Below are 25,729 nucleotides of genomic sequence, written 5' to 3' on the forward strand. Positions count from 1 at the left end.
CTGTATGCATTTACAGTAATGCAAGGAAAAGAAAGAAAACCACTTATCTGTTGAGTTTGTAGACACACGTGTGAAAACATGCACACACACACACATCATTTAAACTGAGTATAATATGAGGAAAAACACACATGACAGCACTCATGATAGCAATGAAATGTGAAGAAGTTTTGCAGAAGTCAGCGCGAAAGAGAATCTATACGTCTCCGGTCATATAAATCAGGAAACGTATAAAGTCTCCCATTGTGTTATTACTGTGACAGGAATGAGGACCGTGATTGTTTGGCGTAAATGCATTGTACATTAACCATCCCACTGGGACAGTCAAATCTGAGCTTTCTGGGAATCAGATTTGAGCCAGAATGCCCCAATTTCCAACTTTATATCTGGGAAAGTTTAAGATCAGCCCAACAGTCATGGCATGATGTCAAGAGTAATGGCTATGGACAGTGTCCGTGGTATGATGATGGTATGTTTAACAGGCACACTAAGAACTACTTACCCAGTTCTGCAGACATTGATACACAGAAACAAATGATAAGACATTAAGCCAAATGATTAAAAACAACACACGCACATACATGTAGGTCACCACATGCATTTCTAGAGTGTAATTACATCAGGCAAAAAGCATGACAGCATGGAAGTGGTTTCAAGTGCTGGGAGGACACAATCTAGACAGTTTACGTCTGGTGGATTACTCCTTTATAAATAGAGCACTTAGGAATGAATTGAGATCTTACAAAGATCCGGTCACTTGGAAGGACACTGCTCTCTGAGGACACCCAGATGGTGTCTTGTGATGGATATGAATGTCACTGAATTTTTGACCCTTACCTCTCAAAATCTGCAATTTTCTTCTCCTTGCACGATTTGTCCATCTCAGCGTCCCTCAGCGCAGCCATTAGCCTCTCCACCTCGGCTTGCGACTTCCCAGATTCCTCTCTGTAGCGGGCAACCTCCTGCTCCAGAAGCCTCAGACGATCTGTGATGTCTGGACACTTCCTGACTGCTTCTTCTGTGTTTTGGGTCTTTGAGGGAGGCAGAGAGAGGAGGTGGATATGTTAGGCATAAAGATTCAATAATAAACAGTGAACCATAATCACAAAGCTGTACATTCAAACAGTGCAAACTGTATATATAAAAAGTGACAAGACTCAACCTCATTAGACTGGAACTGTCAGTACTATATGACAGAATTACGATAGCATTATGTAGATAAATTATTATGCTACAATTAGCATTCTAACATATAAGCTTGTGAAGCTCGTGAACTACAGATGAGGCTGATGAAGTACAGCACAGACTGACAATGCCGCTAAGACTGACCCAGTAAAGTTACAAATGACAAGGCATGGCTGAAAATGACAAAGGACAGACAGTGCTGATGCATGTTGAACTCAGCGTAACAAAGTACAGCTCAGACTGATTAAAGTTAAGCCAAGTCTGGCAGCAGAGAGCTGAGCTAGACAAACGGAGCTGGAGACGTCCTAAAATGGCCTCTGCACAGACACGCAAACACAAATAAACAAAGGCCATGAAATAACAAAGAACCTACCGTGGGGCTCAATGCTGGTAGCCCATCTACTTTGGCTGGCACCTACAAGTAGTATAATAAGAATATACTATAAGAACCAAGTATAGTCTTAAAATTTAATATCCTCTAGGAGTGAATGATTGGACATTGACAGTTACACAGGGTCACTTGTGAGATCAAATCACATGGGTAGCTTTGAAACCTAAAGGTAAGTCAATCCTGTGTATGCAGTTACGTTCACAGTCTAGCGGAAGCAGAACTAATCTGTACCCTCATCTGCTCTCATCTCTTCACCCCACCCCCTCGAGTTCCTCTGCTGCCTGCTTTTCTGTGGTTTGCTTCTATCAGTTGCCTCCCTGGGGCGTCCTTCATGTGGAGTTCAGTCATTATCATTATAAAATTACCATCTCCCTCTGTTTGGCTGCGATTTTATGAGACCACCAAACATCTCAGTGTGAGTAAAATGTTGAAAAAAAAAAAAAAAAGTTGTGCTGATGAATTCTTTCTTCTCTGAGAAAAATATCCCAGAGGAAGTTTCTAACCTAGAATTATCTTTCTCTCTACTTCTCCCTCTTTCTCTTAGTCTTTACCTCTCTGTCTACTGTGTTTGTGAAGATTGTTTAACTTGTTGAGACAGCTGAGGCCACTCGTTTAAACATCATCAAGTGAACATGCACGCGCATTCATACACACACACACACACACACACAGAATAATTTATTGTCAAGTCTACATAGGTCTGGGACAGTACATGTAGCTCTGCTTGACTCTGTCATTAGAACAGAACCCTGAGGAGTGTCTGTTAACTATTACCACTAGACAATCTGAACAAATGCCTCTTTACAATTATTGCAAACCCACCAGATAAACAAAATGCACAAGCTGGCCCCTGCACATGGGAGATACAGCTATGGCATAAACAGAATTACTAAAGGTCTTGCACTTTCAATACAAGCATGCATAATGAAGTAGCTTAGCAGGAACACATCTGTAAATGTGTAAAATATACATTCAAAATGTTAATGATTACATTATTGTAGATTATGACTCATTTACTTGTGTTCTGCTTATACATTTGTATATGCACCTGTCTTATAGGTGCAGTATATATGTGTACATGGAGTTTGACTAATCTGTCTACAATATATGTGCCTGAATATGACCTTAAAGAGCCCCATGAGCTTGTCACTCTACGCGTACTGTACACGTACATGCTTGCAAAAAGACGTAAATGTGAAAAAGGGGAACACTTAGCCCTCTGGAATGGCAAGCAGAATCGTTTACCGTGTCCTCACCCCACTACCTCCACACCTAGCCCCATGCACTCGTGCAAACACATCAAGCCCAATCTTGGCCAGAACAAAATGCATTAGTCCTAAGTGGACTGGAGTTTGTTATTTTCTTTCAGTGAGAAACACAGACAGGCAAAAAGCAGGGGCTGAGAGGATGGCGCGTCCAACAGGAATTTGTGATATTATGACAGGAGGGGGAAGGCCAGTAAAGATATGATTACATATATGGTCATAGAAATTATTATTATCATTCCTGGAAATTTCTCTCAAGTGTAAATATTACAACTAAGTTAAATATGTGTGTCCTTCAGACTCTGCAATGGGTTATTTAAAGGTCCCATATTTTACACTTTTCCGGTGTTTTATTTGAAGTTTTGCTTTCAATAAGAAGATATATTTGTGGTTTTAAGTACCAAAAACCATCTCAATATAGTTTTACATCTCCTCTCTCACGCTTCCTTCTGGAGCTCTAGAAAGAACGGGGCTCTCCTCTGATTGGCTGACTGTTTTCTGAGTGATGCGAGGCCAGGCCAACCACAGCTAGTGGACTGTGGCCTACTAAGGCTTAGTAAAACTCAGCAGTAATTGTAAATGGTGAGGAAATGCTGAGGAAAATGTTAAATAGTCAATGCTAAAGTGAGCTGAACAAACAATGGAATTTAGATTAAAATGCCCTGGTATTTCAAAATAAACTTTGGGCTCTAATATTATTATCCTTGGGAAGACTATGCAAAGACTATGGCTTCCTGACATCTGATGGAATGACTGCTCGGTGTAAAGTTGAAAACAAACCAAAAAAAGTTGGACAGTGGGTCTCTATAAGCTGTGCGGGGCATAGCTGAAGGCAGTGACTGTATAGTTGTCACATCCCAAAGTTACAGAAATCCTGACAGGTCGTTTAAAGACACAGTTTCTGAATATGGGCAGTGTACATCCTTTTGATTAAACATTTTCACAGTCTTAACGTAGCACCCAGACCTGCTTCATAAAAAAGACATGGAAATCTCATGCTCTTTAAATATGGGTCCTTTAAGTCTTAGTCAGAGCATACCCAGCTGCACTGAGGCTGGGTAGTCTTTAAAAAAAAGCCTTTGACTCCTGAATATATTATCTGTCTCTATTTGTCTTAGAGATGATGATATTCATTTTATCTCTGTCTGCAAAAAACAATGTCAGTTTCCATCTGATTTGTCTTATCTTCATATCATCATCAAAAAGAAACAAAAAAAAATTGAAAAAAAAAAAATCAAAAAAGACAGACAGTGAGTAAGAAAACATGCCATCCAAATTGTCTTTTGGATGGGACTAAAAAGTCAGTTGAGGCATGGTGCCTCATTGCTGGTTTAAACCAACCCACTCTGTAAAGGTCACCGTCTTCCCTGAGGTTCTTTACTGTTTTTCTTTTTGAAGAGCTGGTGTTTAGCTCCAGAAGTCCTTTATTAACCCTCGGAATCAACAAATACTGTTTTATGGGAAGAGGATGAGGATGCAGTGAAGTCAACAGAGCTCTGGGGTCAAGATAAAAAGCTGCGCTAACAGCTTGACTGAGTCAGTAATACAAACATCTGCAGATACAGTGAGTGGGCCACTGTGTGTACACGACCTGATGGCAGACACAAACTCTACATCTGTTTGAGAGGTAAATGCATACGTATCAGCGATGTCAGGCGAAACACTTATTTCTCCACTTAAGGGGGATTTCTGATTAACATCAAATGAGGGCACCTCTCATACAATTAGGCAGAGGGTCCTATAAGTCTGCATCCCTGACTTCAGAAAGCAGTTCATTCCACCACCTTGATCATGATGAGAGACCACAGAGGTCTTCGAAGTGACAGTGCAGCAAATCACCACTGGGCCAAGTAGTCTTTCAATTGTCATTTGAGTTTTATTTGTGCTGGATTCCTGCCATCTACAACACCTTAGAGTGAAGCTTTTGCTGTGCATAACACACTGGATTTTGAAATCTGATTTAGCAGTATTTAGTAAATGCAGGAGTCAGCATCAGATCAAGTCATTTGCTGGCTGATGGTGGCGTGAGTGTGTGTGTGTCTGTGTGTGTGTGTGTGTGTGTGTGTGTTAGATCAGGTTGATCAGAGTCTAATCTCAGCATGTCAGCTCACCTCTGACCCACTGAGTATTACAGCCTCACAACTTGTCACAGTCCACTGCACTACAATGGGATCAAACACACCAACGCAGTTCAACACATGCAGACACTTACACACACGTACACACACATACACCAACGGTTGATTTTGTGCTGGCAGGCATACACAGGCGCACACAAAGAGACACACACACACACACACTTGCAAATATAAACACACAAACATCATCTGTCTTTTTGAAGAATCTGTAAGTTTACATAACAGGTCTGATTGCTGCCGAGTACACAGAATAGTCCAATTATGGCAACACTTCTGTCAGAGTGTGAATCTGCTTGCTACAAAGAGTTATTGAGCTGCTGTCCCTTTCATGTGGTGCCGCGTCAAAATTCAACAAGATATCATTTCGCAGGAATGAGATGTGTGTATGCTTTTTATGAGTATAAAAGAAAACATTCTCATAAATCCTGGCAGGGCGAGAGTCTGTCCTGGCTTGTAAGCTTGGGAGAGGAAAAAGAGAGAAAAAAGACAGCAAGGCCTCTGACTTGGCACCCGAAGAGGGATAGAGAGGGATCTTTTACGTCCATAAATCACTCTCTCTTAATTCATCCCTTTATCCTGTGGGACAAAGTGCAGGCAGGCCCTTTGCTAGGGAGTTGCTAACAATATTGTGGATGCTCACAGGGAGGTATGAGAGTGGAATTACTATTACTATAGATGTTAGCAGTGTAAGTACAGGGTACAAATAGCATATTACAACTACTGCGGAGTAGCTGTAAAAGTTAATTCTTTTAATTCTTTTCGTACAGTAAAAAATAATTATAAAGTGTCATGATGTTTGTTTGAAGTATTCAACAGAAAGAAAGATGCTTGTTATTTGTTTTATGATATCTGTGAAATGAGATTTAGTGTTTGGGCTTATTTAAGAGCTTGGCACAAGCGGTGTAGTGTGTGCAAGTCTGTTATGATGTGGATAACGATGAAATATTAATGGCTGTTTGTCTGCAGTCCACACACATACCAGACTGGCAATCTTGAGTTGTTGTACACAGCGCTCGTATCAACATGCACTCTGTTTTCAACCATGAATTACATCTTGTTTTGGGTATTTCAGATTAAATGTTATATTTGGGGAATGGTTACAACAGCAAAAATATATTTGCAAAAATTACTGACTCTACATACCACACACATACAGACACACGCTCACACACCTTCCATCACTGACTTCCTATGATTCTGTAACTGCATACTGACCTCTCCATCGGGTCTCTGGTTTTGGGTTGGGCTGGGGTTGGGGGCCGGGCTCTGGGACAGTTTTTGGGGCTGCAGGGCAGAGAGTTTGTCCTTCAGTTCCTGGTTCTCCTTCCTCATCTGCTCCAGGTCCTCCAGCCGAACCCTGTCCTCCCGCTCTCTCTGCTCCCGGAGGTTCTCAATCACTCGCTCCTGAGATGGTAGAGGGGTGAGGAAAATGAGAGTTTGGCGAGTGTGAGTAGGAAAATGGTAAAGGCCTTGATGGCTATTATCTGCATAAAAGTTTGTTCACCTTTAGGAGATGATATAAAATGGATGTTGTTAAGCCTCCAATGTGCAACAGATAGTCAGTTCTGTGTGATCACTGTTCTTCCCCTATCATTATTGAAAAATTTGAGCCAGTCTCTTGCTGAATAGGCTCACCAGCATGCTCCACAAAGTGCGGCCAAAGACAAACTCATAAATGCCCGTCATAAATAATACTATAATAAATAAAAGTAGGCACATGAGGTCAGAGCCAAGTAGAACAGAGTGAGAAGGAGGAAGGAAGAGAAGGGCTGAGGGACTGAGACAGATTTATTGAGAATGGATTGGATAGTACAGTAGATCACGTCCTAACAACTCCACATTGCCTACTGATAAACCAGGCTGGAATGTTTACATCATAATTTTCTCTATTCTCTAATCGCATCGGACAGCGGGAAGACCACGGCTTTGGGCATTGGCCTGAGACCAGGTCTGCACCATGGGTGGCAGAGCATGCAAGGTGTGTGTAGTAGATGTGTGTTAAGGTGTATGTGTGTGTGTTAAGGTGTGGACTGAAGTGATTATCAAGGTGTTTATTCAGGTGTTTATTTAGGCACAGGGTACAGCTCAGCAATGAGGCTTTACGATGTGGCATCGCCACATGATTGGCAGCTTTAAACCCCTGGGTAATTGGACAAATACACCCACTAACTAGACCTGGCACAGTAACGCACTGCATAGTGGGCTTTGGAAGAGAAGAGGGCAAGAGAGAGAGAAAAGAGAGAGAGAGAGACCACATGGCTAATGGGTCCTGGGTGTTTTCCCCACGTTATGAAATATCTCAAGGATGTTTGGGGTTTAGGGAAAGAGACCAGGATGTGATAATAAAACCTGCCTCTATGAGGCATAAGTGTGGAGCCCACGTAAACACAACAGAAACACACACGTTACACAACAAAAAACACACACACATACACCAAAGTGCAGGGTTCGGCATGGGCACAATGCCCCGGCCTGTTAATTAGAACCACAGCGCTGTGGCTAGCGACTGGCTCCAAGAGCAGGTTTGTGACAGGGTGTGTGATTAGCAACACACACACTCGTTCTTGTAAACACATTACACACACCCTGTGTTGACCACAAAGTCTGAAAAGCTCGCCAATGTTCTCCTCATCACAGCTGAATTATATGTAGGCTGCATCAGAAGTGGTTTCTGGGTAAACAGATGGGCCGACGCAGAAAAGGGATTTACAGTTTATTGTGCCATTATGCTATTCATTTCAAAGTTAGTCGGCAACAAAAACAAATTTAGGTGATAAAAGATCATTTTAAGTGAAAACATCTATGTTCTGTGTCAGTCCATGTGTTGCAAACACAATGAAACACAAATCAGCCAACATCCAGTCTATTAATAGACTGGTGTCTGCACAAAGGAAAATGATTCTTGACTGAACCAATACAAACCCAGTGAAGTTAAATGAAATAAAATTCAACACAATCAAGGGAAATAATAGCAGCCTAACAAGGCAGAGATAAACACACACAGAACTCAAGCATCCCTGTGTCCAACACCACTTAAGGTGCTGTCACGTGATAATATTAACATTACTCAGCTACTAATGTTGTATCTGCTGTTGTACGGTTGCAATTTTCAGAGCTGAAATTGAACTTTGACCTGAAATGTTGCCAGCAGGATTGCTAAGCACCACTCAGATTCTGTCATGGTATGTTATTTTCTATTGGCTGTTCCCCCAGTCCCTAACATGAGTATATACTTGACCAAAATGTAAAACAAGCCACTGTTGCAAACATAACTACGTAACAGCAAATGCAAAGGTATAAATATACACATATACAATGTGTGCAAATTGGGACAAATAAAAATGTGGCAGCCACTGGAAAACAAGCAGTACTGCTGAACATCTATCCTAAGTGGGAACTCTATAAACCCTTAACCAGCAGCCAGTGCCAACAAAATGTAAACCAGCATCCATCTTTTAGCCTGCAGTACAAACAAACATGTAAATGGGAACCATTTTTTAGCCTGGAGTGCCAAAGCAATCATTTTTTAGACTGTAGTACCAACAAATGTGTGCTAGCAACAACTTTAAACATGTTACAAAGCTGAACAAGATGGAGTCGCTCTGAAATCAAGCCAGTCAGTTCAAGGTAGCATGTATATACTGCCAGATTATGGTTTGACATCTCCACGGTCATGGTCAGTACAGTGTATAACATCAAAATCTGTCCTGTGTTCAAGCCTGTCTCCAATTAGAAATTGCTGGCACCATATAACCATGAGTGCAAATCCATAAACACATTGCTAAAGGCTTGTGTAGACAAGAAAAAAAACACCATTATTCAAAGCAAGAATCTTTGTCAGCATTCCAGCTTCTCGAAAGTAACTTATTTCCCCAAGAATACTGTAAAAATCAGCTGGGTTTTACTGGATAAGTGACCTGTGCGATGAAACGTGGTGCATTTTACAGAAAACAAAACACCACACTGGCCAGTGAGGCCATTCATCTTTTAGTGTTAGTGGCGGCATGCTAGCTCAGTAGTGTTGAGGTGAGGCTTTATGGAGACCAGCTGCACTCTCATGTTGCCAGAAAACAACAAACACTGAATGTTTACGACCAACATCCAGCCCATCTAGTCACCCATCCGCCCATGTGGAGTAAGTCTGCTTAGTTCACCCTGAACCTGTAATGTGAACCTAGTTGTTCACATTGCATTGTGTCTGCATTATCTCTCTTAGAATGTCACAGTTGCTTATTTTTTTCTATATATGTGTGTGGCTGCATTGTCTGTTATTGAATTTCTATCCCTGTGTGGTTCTTTGTAAATGCATTTCTCTTTCCAGCTCTGTTCTTTCTCTTCTTTCATATGTCTTTGCAGAAGTTACTCATTTTTTACTCTGCCTCCACCCTTGCATTCCTTGACCTCTCCCTCCCTTAATTCTGAGGCCACCTCTTCCATCAGGGCTGTGCCTCTTCTGCCATTCTGCTTTTCCATCCTTCCATCCCTCCCCCCACTTTCAAAACTTCTATCCTCCTCTTATTCTATAGATCATTCCCTCCCTATGTTCAGTGCAGTTACAGACAGGGACTAATCCTCTGTCTATGTTCACCTTAGACCTCCCTTCTCCAAGTGCCTCCTTCTCTCCCTTGCTGTTTTCAGACAGGACCTCATCTAGTGTGGTCCAAGGTCTATAAATTAGGAGGCTGTGTCCGTAAATTAAGGCAGTGAGTCATAGCAAAGTATGCAGCTTAATTAAGCCACATGCTGTATACCAGCTTCCTGAGAGACAAGTGTGCCTCAATGGCTAAAAATTTCCAGACCATTCCTGACCAAGTGGTGGTCTAATGGTTTCATTTTGTGAGTTTTTATAGTCAGCATCTGACAAACAAGTTCTAGCCTCTTAGTCAATAGTGTGCTTTATGCCTCATACCATCCATCCACCAACAGAGCACAGAACACCTCCCTCAACCTAGACATCCTTAGGATTTTTCAACAAGTACAACCTGACCCTAACCCTCATCCCTCAATTTGTTCTGTACCTTCTCTGACAGAGCCTCCTCCAGCGTGGCCAGGGCCGTGTCTGTATTGCTGGAGTCAGTTTGGAGGCCCTGAACCCTTTCCCTCAACCCAGCCAGCTGTTTGTCCTTATCCTTTAACTGCTCCAACAGGTTCTCAATCTGGAGAAAGAAGAAAAGAGACAGAGAAAGAGAGGAGCTGAGGTTAGCAGTGTATTGATGTGAAACAAGCACATAACAACAACAAAGATCATGGGGAGAAAAGTTTAGACTGAACCTTAAAGGTTAAGTAGCATCCGTACAATGTACCTAATTGGATTATGGTGACTGGAGACTTTGTGGTACCAGAAGTACCACAAGAAGAAATTATCCCATTGACCACCGATTCATCGAGAGGATGAATCTAGACACTGAATAATGTGCTCAGCCTCTGGCTGCATTCTCCAATTTCCTGCTGTAATGTCTTCCATTCTGGCCTGCCTTCTCAAAGATGAGCAGCAATGAAAGCCTCCACTGTACGACTTGGGTCAAGACAATTTTGGTTGGATCCATGAAGAAAAGTAGAAGTCAATTCTACTTCTAAGTAAAAACTTAGTGGAGAAATGCAAACAACAAAGCCACTGAGAAGGAAGCAGGAGGTAGGGGTGCTCCACCAAAGCATTTATGATGCTCTCATCCTTAAATCTGGTCCCTTCTGAGGATTTGGGCCAGATTAAGACTGCTTCTCCAGCATTTTAAGTTTTCCTCCAACAGCAGCACTTTAAACATGACTGTGTTCGCTGGACAATCTGACCTAATGGTGGTTAACTGTAACAGCTTCAGTATCAGTTTAATAGTGTTATACTAAGAGTTAATTCAGCTCATTGACTTTCAGGACTGTGTCTCTCTGCATCTGTCGTTCTGCGGCTAACCTCATGTCGCTAAAGTGGCGGTGTAATAGCCAGTTGTGGTGTTCAACAGCCTTTATCTGATGATCATTTGCAAAACAGAACACAAACACACACAAAGACACACACACAGGCACACATGGACACACACACACACACCACACACACACACACACACACACACACACACAGGCATGCACACACCAACTCAAAAAAACGCCCCAAGCTGTACCAAACAAAACACTTGCAGATGCAGCTGGAGTGGGACACAGTACAATGCAATGAAACTCCAGAGGTCTACAAATTAGTTACAAAGGGACAGCACATCTGGTGACAGGACATGCTGACATGGTGACTTGCTTCTGGCTTATCATAATTTCTACAAGCCCACTCTACATTTTTCTAAATGTTGAGTTAATATCATCATGATGAAAAAGAGGCTAGCTGAGTTTGAAAAGTTGATAGACTCCCTAAGACTTATTGAGATCCACACACTAGCGCAGAGCATTTCTTCTGACTTCTTTAGTGGGTTTTTCTATAGACAGACAAAGCACCATTCACTCACGGCTGCAAAGCATTAATGCCATATTTGACCCAGTGGTCCTTTCTTAGATCAGGACTTGTGCTGTACAAAAGAGAGTTATATGCACTGAAAAGAATTCATTATCTAATGAACATGAGAATCCAATAAAAACAAGAAAAGCACTTCAGGCCATCAAGAGACCACATTTTAACTGAAATGGTGACAGGGTAAAAAAAATGTCCAGTGGGGAGAACAAGCTGCATTCCAGTCATGGGTACATAGATAGATAATGTCCAAATCTCCGCAGCTATTTAACAAATGAATCCAATTAGACTGCAGACTTTGGTGTTCTCTGCTCCCTGGAGGGCAAGAACAAGGACTTAAAGGAGCCATCTTGGTTTTGGAAATGGAGGGAAAGTAGCAGGAGGGGGTGGGAAAAAGCAGCAAGGACCCTTCGGCAGATCTTGATAGGTTAATGGCAGTCATTACACAACCAAGCTAAAGGCTCTGGTAGGTCAGTCCATAAGCGATGGGGACATTAAACCCCTCAGGGAATGATGGGAAAGCTTCACACTACCGAAGTCAGATAAAATTCCCAGCAAATCATGATTGCCATGGGTGTGTGAGATGGGATTCTAGGGTGGACACTGTAAAAGAGAAAGGGACTGAGAGAAGCTAGGGTTGACTCTAATTTGAAGTAAGTGGGCTGGAGAGGTGCGTTCCACTTATTTTCCAAGTGGAAGTAGGCACTTGAGGGGTAAAGCTACACACGTTGTAACATTAACGATCTCCACATCATCAAGTGCTGGTGAACCCACCACAGATTACACAAGACGGACGCTGTAACATGCTTATCTCGACACACAGTAAACACAGGAGGAAGTACAAACAAGCCAAATATCAGGCTTTGGCCTGGTTGTAGCAGCTCAGTAGCTTGACATAAGTTGTTTTCCTAAATACACACTGAAACATATACATATGCACTCATGCACACCCTTATTCCTTGTCCCTGTGGGCACCACAGAGCCCTATTTCAGGTTAAATTGAGCATGTCGCCCCTGGTCTTAGATAAATGATTACATTCTTCACCAGGCTTAAGTTTGCTTTGGCCTAGTCGCACAAAATAACAAGCCCTAGATGAAATATTTAGCCTCGTCGCTCGGCCCTCTGCGAAATTGTGCAGAAAAACGTTAAGCACAACTTAAACCTTGTACCAGTGGATGAGAATGAGTCACGTGAGACATGGATATGGGAGAGAGGGCGAGGAATTCTGTCAGATTTCTCCAACTCAAAACACACTCAGAAGAGAAATGCCTTTTGTGGACAGGCAAGGCGCAGGGCAGCTGTATGCCTTTTTGGGAGATGGAGGGGGGGTGGGGGGCCTCCCTTCCAGTAGCTTGGTTGTTATGATGAGAACAGCAGTCATTCATTTTATCTTTCGGTATATGAGGCTACCTCAAACTGTACTCCCGCATCTTTCCCTCTCTCTCCTTCTCACACTCACACACACACACACAGACACACACACAGACACACACACACACACACACACACACACACACACAGACAGAGGCTTTTATCATTAAAACCGCTGTGCATATGTCATCCCACTCTCCAACCACACACACCTCCCGCTGAAGCAGACCACCTACGATAGGCAGCTACCATGTCTCCATGGGCCAGGCACTGCGGTGTGGACTGTCTGTCTCAGGGAGTGTGTATCCTCTTGAGAAATCATGACGTCTGTCTCAGTCACCTCCCACACATATGGTTCCCCACTGTTTACAGCCATACTGTTTTGACTCTGATAACTTTATCAACAAGCTGATAGGACGGGACCAGGTTCCCCTCATATCTGGGAGTGTTGATGCACAGTTACCTTCCACTGACATTGACTTTGCTATGCTATTGACCGCTGTAACTCTAAAATACAGCTGAACAGTAAAGTACCCTAAGACGTGGAGAATCTGTGGGTTGTAGAGATTTCATGACTAGTGATTCTTAATCATTAACAGCTTTTGCAAAATAGCTGTTGACTATATGACTAGTCATCATTGACGTAATTAAAAAAAAAAAAGGGAAAAAAGATGCAGAGCGGGGCATTACAGCTGTGATTTTAGGCATTATTGCAGTGCTGTATTGGAAAAAAACACACCGGACATGTAAAAATATGAGACCAAAGATAAACTGCAAATGAGCTTTTATAATTTATCAACTACTTGGAAAAACTAGTAGGTGAAAAGTGGGCTGTCATCAGTGCAACAAAACATTATGAAATGGCATTTATTCACTCCAAAGTGACTGAGAAATCTTTAAAATGAGGGGGGAAGTCTCAAGCAATAGCTGACATATATTCATATAAGGTTAAAAGTTAATAGTTGTCAACAAAACAATTTCCATTCTCTCTTCAGTGGGCTTAGAAACCCATTGGGAGCCTTGCTGTTCGTTGCATTGTGGTTACAGCCTGTAGAGTATGATCATGATTAGGACAAGCTGAGTTCTAATGTAATGGGAGAGAAGTTAGTGAAACGGTATCAGGCCCTGCGTCTCTGGCGAAAAATCGGGATCTAAAAGCAGCTTGTTCCGCAGCAGAACCACAAACCCGGTCGACCCGTCTGTCTTCCATCCAAGCTAAGACCTAGAACTCTGTGGCCCCGGGAGGAATCATTTCTGCAGAACACAAAGGAGACCAGCGTGGAGCGTGACCACCATAAAAATACAATCATTTGTATTTTTAAAACTCTTTTGGACCAATAAAAATACCAAACAATAATTGGTCGCCCTTTCTGAGAGGCAACTCATTTCTCTGCACTTGTCATCGCCTCTGAAAATATGACAGGGACAGTTGTAAAACCCAAAGATCCTGGCAGCGACGCACATGTGCAAGCCTGTACGAGCACGCGTGTACACACACACAAAGCCACACGCAAACACACAGAGGGACAATAACCACAAACTGAACAATATGTAGTGACATAGCGTGTACTTCCCCAGAGAAATCTAGGTCACAGTCAAACAGCAACATGATGAAAAACTACATACTGGGAATATCATACAGCTACCTCAAGTACTCCACGGTCACATACTGTGATCCAAGTAAAGCATGTACATATTAAACTTGGAATTTTATTTTGGTTTAGTGTGTGTGTGTGTGTGTGTGTACTAAAACATGTACACCTGCAAACCGTTCTCATCTCCTGCCATCAGAGCTTGTTGATTCCCAGGTTAATAAAGGACTTCCTCCTGCTCCTGAGCACTCAGCTGTGGCTCTTCAAAGAGAAACAAAGTCTGGTCATGAAGCCGAGGGAAGACAGTGACCTTTTCAGCATGAGCAGGGTGTGCTTGCACTTCATTTAACCCCTGTCCCACCACCACCACCACCACCTCCCACCACCATCACCACCCCATCTCTGCCTGTGAAACTGAACAACATGGGCAACGCTGTGGAAGCGTTGATACTGTGTAAGCTGGCGCCCCCATGTGGCAATTTGCTACCACAGGCCAATTTATCCAACTCTATCGCTTAACTATCCAAATGAGTTTATTTAAAATAAAAAAGGTTAGGTTTGTGGGATGTGTGTGTTCTCCAAGCATCTACTGAGTGGCACACAACCACAGAAGAGACTCAAATACCCAAATTTCCTTGGATAATTGATGTGATGTGATGCATCTTCACTTTACAGAGCAGGGTGACACCTTAGAGGTACTGTCGTCTCTGGTCCATATATTTATTATTTAGACAGACACACACATTCTACACACTACCTTATTACAAGTTTCCTTGAATAAGCAGCTTAACATAAAAATGTCAGAAAGCATTACACTGAACAAATGACTACTGAAAGGAAACTACCACCATTTATTCAAAGCTGCAGTTCCCCTCAGCTCTCTGTAGACTGCTGAGTCGTCTGCTAGGGAATGTCGTGGGACAACGTGACACGCAGAGACCTTTAAAGCAGTAAATGACACCTCTCCCCCATTCCCCTCAAATGACCTTCCTGATGTCATGCTGCTTTGCTCAAGGAGTCATTACTCATCTGTTATCGACCGGAACGACGGCGCACAATGACTTCATAAGACGAGTGGTGCCCGAGAGAGGGAGGAAGAGAAGGGAGGGTCAAGAAGCACAATGTTCAGGTTCTGAAATCATCCACACTTTTCTAAATGAGGAAAAGTACAAGTCATTCTTTATTTCTGTCGGAGAACAGTTTAGACCTTTTTTTTTACCCTCAAAAGTATACACTGTGTCAAAGAGCACAAAAGAATTACAAAATCTTTCTCTCAAATTAAGGAATTAAGTAAAGGCTTTTACTGCACTTTGATGTGTTGGCCAGAACTTGCCTACAGAAGAAGAGGGCTGGGCACAATTGTACAAAAACGTGTTGCGCCACTTTGTGTACCAGCATGTGTGCCAGCGTGCCTGCATGTCTGTCTAAATCTGCTGTGCTGTTCTCTACCAAAACCTCTTTTGCCTCCAAACCAAAAAGAACCATGCAGAGGCAGGTTGACAAGCCAAACATGCAAGTCCTTGCCTATCCTACAGCCAAGGGGGAAAAAAAAAGATTTGTCAAAGTGCAACTGGGAGCAAACGAAAGAGACAGAATTTTTTATGGGCTTCACTACGATTACAACTGAGGCCTGTGACTCTCACAGCAACTTCCTCCTCATTGATTTTGCTCCTAACCACCACTGCCTGTTAAGAAACACAAAGGTGTTCTGTGTCCATCAGACATGCTCTCATTTGAATGCAGACGCACAGGCACATAAACATACATAAAAGCAGACAGACAAACACTTAAGGCATACAGGGAACCATTTACCTGGCCTCATTTATCACTATTCGTGAATTTGTTTTAGTTTTCTTATATGACTGGGCAGCTTTTCCTGTATTTGTTCAGATACATGAGCTTACCAGTGTGTCTGTGCAATAAATCCCAATCCTTCCTAAAATAAAAGTGAAATCCCACAACTTCTATCACATTATCTAAGTTACTATAAATTAACATTATGGCCCACAACTTCAGAAACATTGAATTAAGTAGCAAAGAACACCCACAAAGATAATTATGTTGTGAGAAACTACGTCAAATACACCAAAAAAGATTTAACAAAATACTAAAAACTGTTCTCCAGAACAAACACATATTATTTAGTGGCCAAAGTATGGGGGTTTCTGCTTCACAAAAGGTTATAATTTGACAACAATTTACAGATAACATTAACATAATTTGATTTATAGAATGCCACATGAAAGGAGTGAAACAAAAACGGCATGAAATTAAACTTGAAATAAAAAAAGAAAAAAAAAATCTGCGTGCAGACAAAACTGCAGGAGAGAGCCAAGGAATTCCAGATAAGATCTCCTAAACAGATGAGTGCAGCTGCCATCACCAGCAAGGTGGTTAGGAGGCAAAAGTTTATTGTATTATTTTAACTTTGCACTTGGGCTAAAACCACAGCACAGTCTCATTCTGCATAAATTAAAACACGGCATATCTAAACCAGTCAGTTTGCACTAAATGCTTGGCCTGTCTGTAACCAGGGAAAAAGAGGCTACACTAAGTCACTAAACTAGAAACAGTCCTTCACAGATAAAGTTTTGGCAATGGAGAAAAAGTGAAAATTCAAACACATTAACACTTATTCCTGGCATAAACGTCTCAACAAAAACACTTTCTAAAAAATAATGACCTGAATTATTTCCATAAGCAGTCAATCTGTCTTTATTACCCAGCTAGAGAACAAATGCTGTTCAGAAAGTCTTTTTCATCAATCCTTTAATCAGTAAGAGCAAAAGATTCCCCATGAAAAGTTCAGTTCAGACAAATCCCAGTCTTGGGCTATGATTTTTGTAAATTTTTGTCCAACGTCTGGAAAGTCAAACCTCCCAAAAACTTTAATCAATCTTAATAACTGAAACAAAAATATTTAATTAGCCTAATAGATGAGGCCCGCTGCTTGAGTGTGTGCATGCAGACATTTGCATATGAACACACATGCACAAACAGGAAACCGTATCCACTTTTTTTCTAATTCTGTAACATGTGGCTTATTCTGAATACAGTGCTGATCTCTGAGGAATACATACACACACACACACACACACACACACACATACAATCAGGCTGTGATTATTATCATGAATGTCAGGCCAGGTTCAGGCAATGGGGGCTGCATATAGCACTTACACACATGACAAACAGACATCCTCCCCCTCTCCCCACACATTCCTCCAGAAAGTCATTCACACACGGACCTTCCACTGCATTCATACATATCAATTAGACACACACACACACACGTGCAACATACAGGGATGTAGACATGCACACAACAGAATGACAGAGAAACGGCAAGAAAGACGAAGTGAGCGTTGTTTTCATAGAGATTTCTCCTGGTCGAACGAACGGAGCAAAACGAGCAGGGAGAGACTCCTGCAGACCAAGAGCTGCTCAATGAAGACAGATTGCACTTGTGCAAGCCGGGCTGTACGTGAGTGCGAGTGTGTCTGTGTGTGTGCCGGCCAAGTTGATCCACGTCCATGCTCTTTAGGCTCAAGACCCTATCTCTGCCCCCCTCAGCTGCGGAATGCTGCAGTGATTGCTGGGTAATTACCCTGACGCTTTATTCCTCTGCTCCCAGCACCATTAGTATTAATTCTTTTCTTTTTCTCCCCTTTGGAGAGAGGGAATGGGAGCCCTTTGATCTGGAGGATAGAAAGAAAGAAAGAAAAAAAGAAAAAAAGAAAAAAAGAAAGAAAGAAAGAAAGAAAGAAAGAAAGAAAGAAAGAAAGAAAATTTGGCCACCCGGTGGGGACCACAGCAGCTGTGTGTCAACCTGTAGCTTCTGACCCAGCCCCACTTTACAGAGATCTGGTCAGACAGGTCAAATATAGCATACAGTCATATGGGAGATCAAGAGTCAAACTGTGACCCACTTTCATCTGAGAGGGTTAGACAGAGAGTGAAGTGCCTGTCGGAGATCTAAAGTATGAAAAAGTATGAAATACTAACACTGGACTGTCGACAGAATGGGTCAAAACAGGTCAGCCTGAGTTATGGCTTGTGTCATCATCAGGATACGGTCAAGTTCAAGATCTTCATTGAGTCAGAGAGTCATCAAACATTTCTGATTTCTCGAATTGAAGAGCAATTTCAATCGCGTGCATGTTGTGGTCAGGCAGAAGACGGACTTGAATAGCTGTAGCCTGACATATGGCCCAGCACTGGGTTTGTCTTGACTGATGTGTAGCCTGGCTCCAATCAGCCAGCCTCAGGCTCTCACCATTAACCCCGGCTGATTGCTGATAGGAGAAGAGGGGATACAGGGGTGGAGGGAGGGGGGGGGTATCACAGGCTGTTTACCGGAACCTCCCCAGCTCCAGCGGGCTTATCTGTAGCCATGTCTCTGCACTGTGATTGGTCAGATGGAATCCATTAGGATGAAAGGCATTGGTGGCCTCATCACAGATCTATCAAGATCACACACATGCTCACACGCAGGAACATACAGTAGAGTTATCTATGAGGATCTCTGCGAAATGCAGCTGTTGCACCCACAATCACTCACCTGGAATACTTAATAGTGCACCCTATGTGCACTGTTAAATATTCCAGGTGGTCATTCACTGTTTAATAACTGAGGTGTCTTCCTCATAAAAGCTCAAATATCAGAGTCAATGCAATTTGCTAATTTTGTGATGAATAATCTTTGATGACTTGATGCTATCACACATACTATACTGTAGCTCTTTGACAATGAATATCGACCGCCCAAATTCAGACATGGAGGAACTGACTCTTTTCTGCAAGTTCACTGCATGAAGTCAGGTGACAGCTTCATGCAGTCAACATTTTAGATGTACAGTGTTTATAGTCAATAATGATAAGTTATGCACCTTTACTTTATATTAGAGCTGCAATGATCAGTTGATTTGTCAATTTAAAAAAAAAAGTAATCAGCAACCAAACATTTGTTGGTTCTGGCTTCTCAAATATGAAAATGTTCTAAATTTTTTTGTCTCGTACAATATTAAACTGAATAGCTTTGGATTTTAGACTGTTATCCAGACAAAACAAGTGGTCTGAATTTGTCACCTTTGGTTCCTGGAAACTTTTCTATGACATCTTACTGGCAAAATGATTAAGCAAGATTAATACGTAAATCAACAATGAAAGTAAGTGTTAGTTGCGGGTATATTTTAGAATCTAGATATATTCGATTTTCCGTACTGAGTTTAATAAATATAAGTATGTTTTTCTAAAAATCCCCTTTTTCTTTCTTAACAAAAGATGGCACACTTCCTAATGTGTCCTTCACTGAAGCAGCAGGATGAGAATTTTGTCTTAACAAGACACAAGTTCTCTGATTTAGATCAGGATATTTCTAACCAAAGAAGTAAACAAGAGTAAGAATCAATTAATGCTGAGCTTCTTTCTTTTTTTTTTTTTTTTTTTTTTTGTTACTCCATGCTATGGACACACTCCGGGCAGTTACTCTAAAGAACTGAGGTTTGATATCTAGCCAAGTGATGGTGTGTCATCACAGAGTTACTATATAACTATTTTAGGAAGTAAATGTTACTACAGAGAGACTGTCTGTCACACACATCTGCACACATTCTAAAAACAGTAAGTTAAGGCTCACATTTGTCTATACACTGTACATACATACATATACACACACAGACACACACACAAGCACACAAACACTATACCAATGCTGGACTAATATTTTTCTTTCTATCAACATGAAGCACTTCCCCTCGCTATCCATATGCATCCTGCTCAACAGTGCCAGTGTTGTTTCGGGGCAGTGTGTAAAACACATGGGAGGAGGGAGAGAAAAGAGAGAGAAAGGAGCACTGAAGGTTGTTTTGGGAAAACAAGGTCGGTAAAAGCCTGCATGGGTACAGAGGTATGCTCAAATAAATTTGGCATTAATAGTCATTAGATAGTTCATTTATTCAACAAGGAACATGAAAATGGAGCATATTTCGACTAAAGTGAAACCTCATAAAATTATGAAAAATGGACAGACAGTGGAGGAATTGCTCCCCAGAGAGAGAGAGCAGAGTGGGAGAGAGGAAAGAGAGGAAATGTAGAAGGCCAGGGAGCATCTCTGTTTATCTCTCTCTCTCTCTCTCTCTCTCGCTCTCTCCCTCTCTCTCTCTCCCTCTCTCTCGCTACTTTTCTACACAATCAAAGGGGTAGCCGTGCTGATGACACCAGCCAGGCCAGAGCAAGTGCTGAAAGAGTCTGGCAGAGGGTGCACTGAAACAGAGCTGTGTTCCCCTGAGAAAATCTAAAGGATACCTGCTGGCCACTGTCATAACTAACAGAGACTCTTGTGCACAGGGCATCCTTCTATATAGACACACACAAACATACACACATATGCCCAGCACGGCCCAAGCAGACGTAATTGAATCTCCCTGTCTGTGGTTGCTATAGGAAGGGAACATGATAGGGGTTACTATACTTCTATGCACACAGACTGGCTTTTTAAAAGCATGAATATGGATTGAGACGACCACAATGTTTGAACATGAATAACACATGTATGCCAAAACCACACCACAACCGGCCCTGCGTGTGTACCTCCTACACCCCTACCCCCCCAGCGCAAAAAGAAAAAAAAAAAAGAAAAAGAAAAAGGAACCAAAAATGAAAAAATAAATAAATAAATCCATCATTATGCATTGGTCATGGTCTCGTAGACCAAGGGCTCGAACAGAGCTGCCACTGTTCTGTGTTGTGATGCATAAGTTTGAAAATGCCTGTACAAACCTAGCATGTGCATTTTCTTTTTTCATTTAAAGACCAGTTCCTCATTATTTTTAGTAATTCAGCCTCTAACTGTTAGGATCAATGTAGGGCTCAGACTACAGCAAGGACATCATGCTACCATGCTATGAATCATTGTGACTGTCCATGAAGAGGCCTGTAGGAAAAGATAAAAATCCTCAGACTCTGCTCAGACAGAAAATAGGGCACCAATGAACGATACATATTGCAATTTAATTCAGTCTCTTCAGTGTTGCACTGTAATAATTTCTAAACAGGTCACCGGTTTATCTGTGTTTCTATCTGTGCCTTATCAACCCACCAGTCTGGGAGTTACTTCTCCTGTATGTACTGTAATGTATCACTTGCTGTATTAAAGAGAAAGGCCAACTAGGGACATTTTACCATTCAGATGTTCCACAAAAGATGGGGGCAACAGACCATTAAACTTCAAAGTCAAAGAAGTCTAACAGATGAAAATGTGGTTTTACATCTTAATCACTACTTATAAATGAAAATAAAACCAAATAAAAACTTATGACAGTAATGAAAACAATCCAAGAATCCAAAAAACAAATGACAACACAGTACCATGGAAAAAAGCTATGATTTACTAGTCAAAGAAGGCAAAACGGCAACATAGGGAGATTCACGAGCTTCACTTTGATACAACAAACAGACTCCCTGTTGTTATTTACATTTAATTTTTTTTTTACAACGTCTTCCGTTCCATTTTATTTTACACCCACACACACATCGTAAAGGCTGTTTTTGCTTTTAGTTCTCCAGATGTCGATTCCTTATGACTATGACAGAGCGAGTTTGCATGCACGCACACACACACACATACACACAAAAGGCAGGGACACATTAGCACGCACCAGTTGACCTGTCATCAGCCTGTGTCATCATCACAGACACTCTGGGTGGTGCGGAATTGGGACTTGTTTGTAGTGAAGATAAAGAGCTTGTCGTAATAACACAGATGCATGATCTTAACCCCTTAAAGCTGTCCAAGAGGACGACACATGTCAGTGTGTGTGTGTGTGTGTGTGTGTATCTGGTATAGATATCGACTCTTTTCATCAGTGGGGGAACATATACAAGAGATTAACAGCCCCGTGAACTGTGTTTGGTTGACTTTCAGAGCTGATAATTTTATGAGGAGGCCAAACACTCAATTATCTTTCAAATGATCTAAGCTAAACCTCATTCCATTGTGTCAGCAGTACTTGTTCACAGCAAGGTGCCAAAAACATATTCTCAAAACTTTCATAAATTCCTACACTGACTTGAATTCATGTAATCTTTGCTTTTATCTATCGAGAATGTTTTTTTATATCAAAGAAGTCCCCATTTGAGTGAGGGAGATGTACCCTTGAAATTTAGTTACAATGAATTTCAGGAAAAAGCTTTATCCTGCTCTGGAAAGACTTCAAACGCACGAGTCGGTCTATGTCTTTTACAATTGGAATGTAATAACTCATACAGTATGAAACTGGGAAGGAAACACGCTGTGATTCCAAGCTATACTCCTGTCCTTCCCCTTGTATACAGATCTGTAAGTTATAGTCTCCTGGAACTGCTGGGAAACTGGAAATTTGGAAAACAAATCAGACAGTGAAAGTCAGTGTACACAGTGTGGCTTCAGTGTATACAGAGTTGTAGAGTTTGTAGAGGAAAAGGGTGTGTGGATCGCTAAATCGTAGCTCACAAGCCCAGGTGTTACAGTTATTTTGGAACCTGATTTAAGTTTTGAATTCCATTTGAGCAATGTTATCAAAACAACATTTTTCTTTTTAGAAATATTACCATGGGATGGTTAGTCATAACACATTACAGGGTTGGTTCATCCAAATTACAAAAACCATATTTTCTCATGTCCTCCAGAGGTATCTAGCCATACAGATAGTTTCTAGTGTTTGGCCAGTTGTTCTGGCGCCACCCAAATACAATGGAGTTGAGTGGAATTTCATTTGTGGTGCTCCCAGCAATGAAAAAGTACATTTTTAAAAAAAATCTACAACAACATCTCTTTCCAGAAACAATGTCTTGCTTACTCTGGGTAATCCACAGACCTCACTGTTAACAGTTTTTATTGGAACTACTATCTACTGAAGAAAAAGTCCCTATAAAAACTGTTGACAGCATCTTGACAAATGGATTTGTTCCTGGTAAATCATCCAATCCAAATCTTGAAACTGAAAATCAAAACGAGGTGAACAACGCTACAGTGTCCTGCTGTTGCATGAGTCTTCATTTTTTAAATAGTCATCACCTCTAAGCCTTTTAGCCTTTTGAGCAAGTCTGTATCTGTATTTCTGGTTGCAGGCGGCTACAGCCCTTTACAGCTCTTGCCAACATTAATGTTAGCTTGCTAACATTAGCATTACACAAGTACTGCTAAATAAGATAAAGCACAGCTCAGAGATAAGGAAGTATGACAAACTACAGGTGAAACAAATTAACCAGCTGAAACAGAAAAACTGCAGTGGAAGTTAATGAAATAAAGCTGAATCGTATTGATATTTAACTAAGCTGGTCAAAAGAGGTATCAGAGGTAGCTTAAACGCATTTCATCATAATCTGAATTGTGACATGAACCTTGAACATTTATCAGGCTTGTTTGAATTAATTAAATTTTAAATTGAGTTCTGCCTTGATATTGTACAAGAAAGTTTAAACTATTAAACTGCAGAGATTAATAGTTTGGGATAACCTAGGCAACAGTTTGTAAAATGCATACACAGAATTTAGAACTTAACTCATCACAGTGGAAGTGGTTCAGGAGAATTGTGGTGAGCAGAAGAGCAGACATTTCAGTACAAAGAGCACTGAGGATTAGAGACACTGAGACACTGAGAAGCAAAATACCCATTGCACTTGCAATTAGTACTCTGAAACTTCACTGATGGAACTTTTACAGAACCCACCTTTTGTGGTGGTAAGTACCATATTTGTGAAGGAAAACAGTAGTCACACCAAGCTGATTTTTACCTGATGTCCTTGTACTTTACTTGGGTATTTCCATTTTATGCAAGGGGAATTTTATACTTCTTATTCCACTATATTTATCTGAGAGCTGTAATTACTAGTTAAGAATTCAACAATGTCATAGATAATGACATATCATTATTGTAATAAAGTATTTTTACACTGTGGTATTGCACTTTTAGGTCAGGTCTATGTCATGCTCCCCTTGACTTATTACAAGCAGACCAAGAGGTGTAAACTTTAAGTCGTGTAAACTGACAGGTGATTCATTTATTGGGCAGTTTTAGTGATCACAGGTACAAGGATACATGCATTACTGTACTGTGTAGTTGGTTTGAATTAAACCAAACAAGTTAGGTAAACCGTGTGTTTACCACCACTGTGGTTATCAAGTTAATGCTGTATTTTTGTGATTCCAGATGAATCTCCATGCACCTTATGTGCTTCAGGAGCAACAGCAAGCACAGGGCGGAGAGTTGATCTGTCTGGCGCAAAATGCCCAGCAGCTTCAGAAAGACAAGATCACTCTGGACAATCAGGCTAACTGTCTCCTCTCCCAGGTAGAATGGAACTGGGAGAACCAAGAGGTAATACAGTTTTATTGCTAAAATCACATGGTATTGATGTTCTTTAAATGATATGTTAAAAATATCCCATTTTGTTCTAGAAAACTACCAGTAATGGTGAAGAATATGATCACCACCAGCCAGAAATTTTCAGAGTGATGCAGAGTCAGTCTTTGCATCCAATCCAGAGCAGTAGAGATGAGAAGATTCTGCTGGACAAGCTGGAGGGGCAGATGGTGGCAGAGGCCAAAAAACTCTCTATTGAGGAAACATGGAGGAAACTTTTGTGTGAAGAGGCACGCATAAATAAGATGAAAGAGGAGCTGGAGATGGAAAGGCAGCAAATGAGCAGAGAGAGAGAGGCCTTTCAACGAGAGTGTGCTAAAATGGCCAAGATGAGGAATGTCTTCCAGTTGGAGAGCGAGAACATTAAAAAAGTAAGAAAAGCCTTCAAGAAAGAACTTAAAGCAAAACATAGGAGAAGAGAGACCCTCAATGCTGAAAAAAATACCATGTTTGAGGAAAGAAAGGCCTTCGATTTAGAAAAGGAAGACATGGCCATGACCAGAAAGACCTACAGTCAAGAAAAGAAAGATATTCAGAGGATGAGGGAGGCTTTCCAGTTGGAGAAAGAGAACATGAGAAAAGAAAGAGAAACCTTCAACAAAGAACTTAGGGTACAACGTATGAAGAGAAATGCCTTCGAGGCTGAAAATGATGCCATGTTTGATGACAGGGAGTCCTTCAAGATAGAAAAGGAAGAGATGGCAATGATGAGGAAGGCCTACATTCAAGAAAGGACAGGCATCCAAAGGATGAGAGATGCTTTCCAGTTGGAGAAGGAAAACATAGAAAAAGAAAGAAAAGCCTTCAGTAAAGAAGTTAAGTCTAAATGTAAGTGGAGGAAGACCTTTAATTCTGAAAAAGATGCAATGTTAAAGCAGAGAAAGGTATTTGAGATGGAAAAGGAGGAGATGGAAAAGATGAGGAATGCCTACATT

The 25,729-nt window shown here is 41.4% G+C and overlaps 1 protein-coding gene across 9 annotated transcripts in view; it reads right to left on the bottom strand.

Annotated features, from left to right (window-relative positions):
* LOC108877885 (ERC protein 2) overlaps positions 1 to 25,729 on the bottom strand; it is a 147,573-nt gene that overhangs the window by 82,281 nt on the left and 39,563 nt on the right. For 8 of the 9 annotated variants that reach the window (XM_051071283.1, XM_051071278.1, XM_051071277.1 and 5 more), the window contains 4 exons: positions 9,998 to 10,135; positions 6,195 to 6,383; positions 1,559 to 1,600; positions 838 to 1,031 (listed from right to left, as the gene is read on the bottom strand). In XM_051071283.1, the coding sequence (XP_050927240.1) occupies positions 838 to 1,031; positions 1,559 to 1,600; positions 6,195 to 6,383; positions 9,998 to 10,135 (563 nt within the window). The remainder of the gene's footprint in view (positions 1 to 837; positions 1,032 to 1,558; positions 1,601 to 6,194; positions 6,384 to 9,997; positions 10,136 to 25,729) is intronic. The other variant, XM_051071279.1, reaches the window with a different exon arrangement.

This window comes from Lates calcarifer, linkage group LG6 (assembly GCF_001640805.2).
Source record: "Lates calcarifer isolate ASB-BC8 linkage group LG6, TLL_Latcal_v3, whole genome shotgun sequence".
NCBI lineage: Eukaryota > Metazoa > Chordata > Actinopteri > Centropomidae > Lates > Lates calcarifer.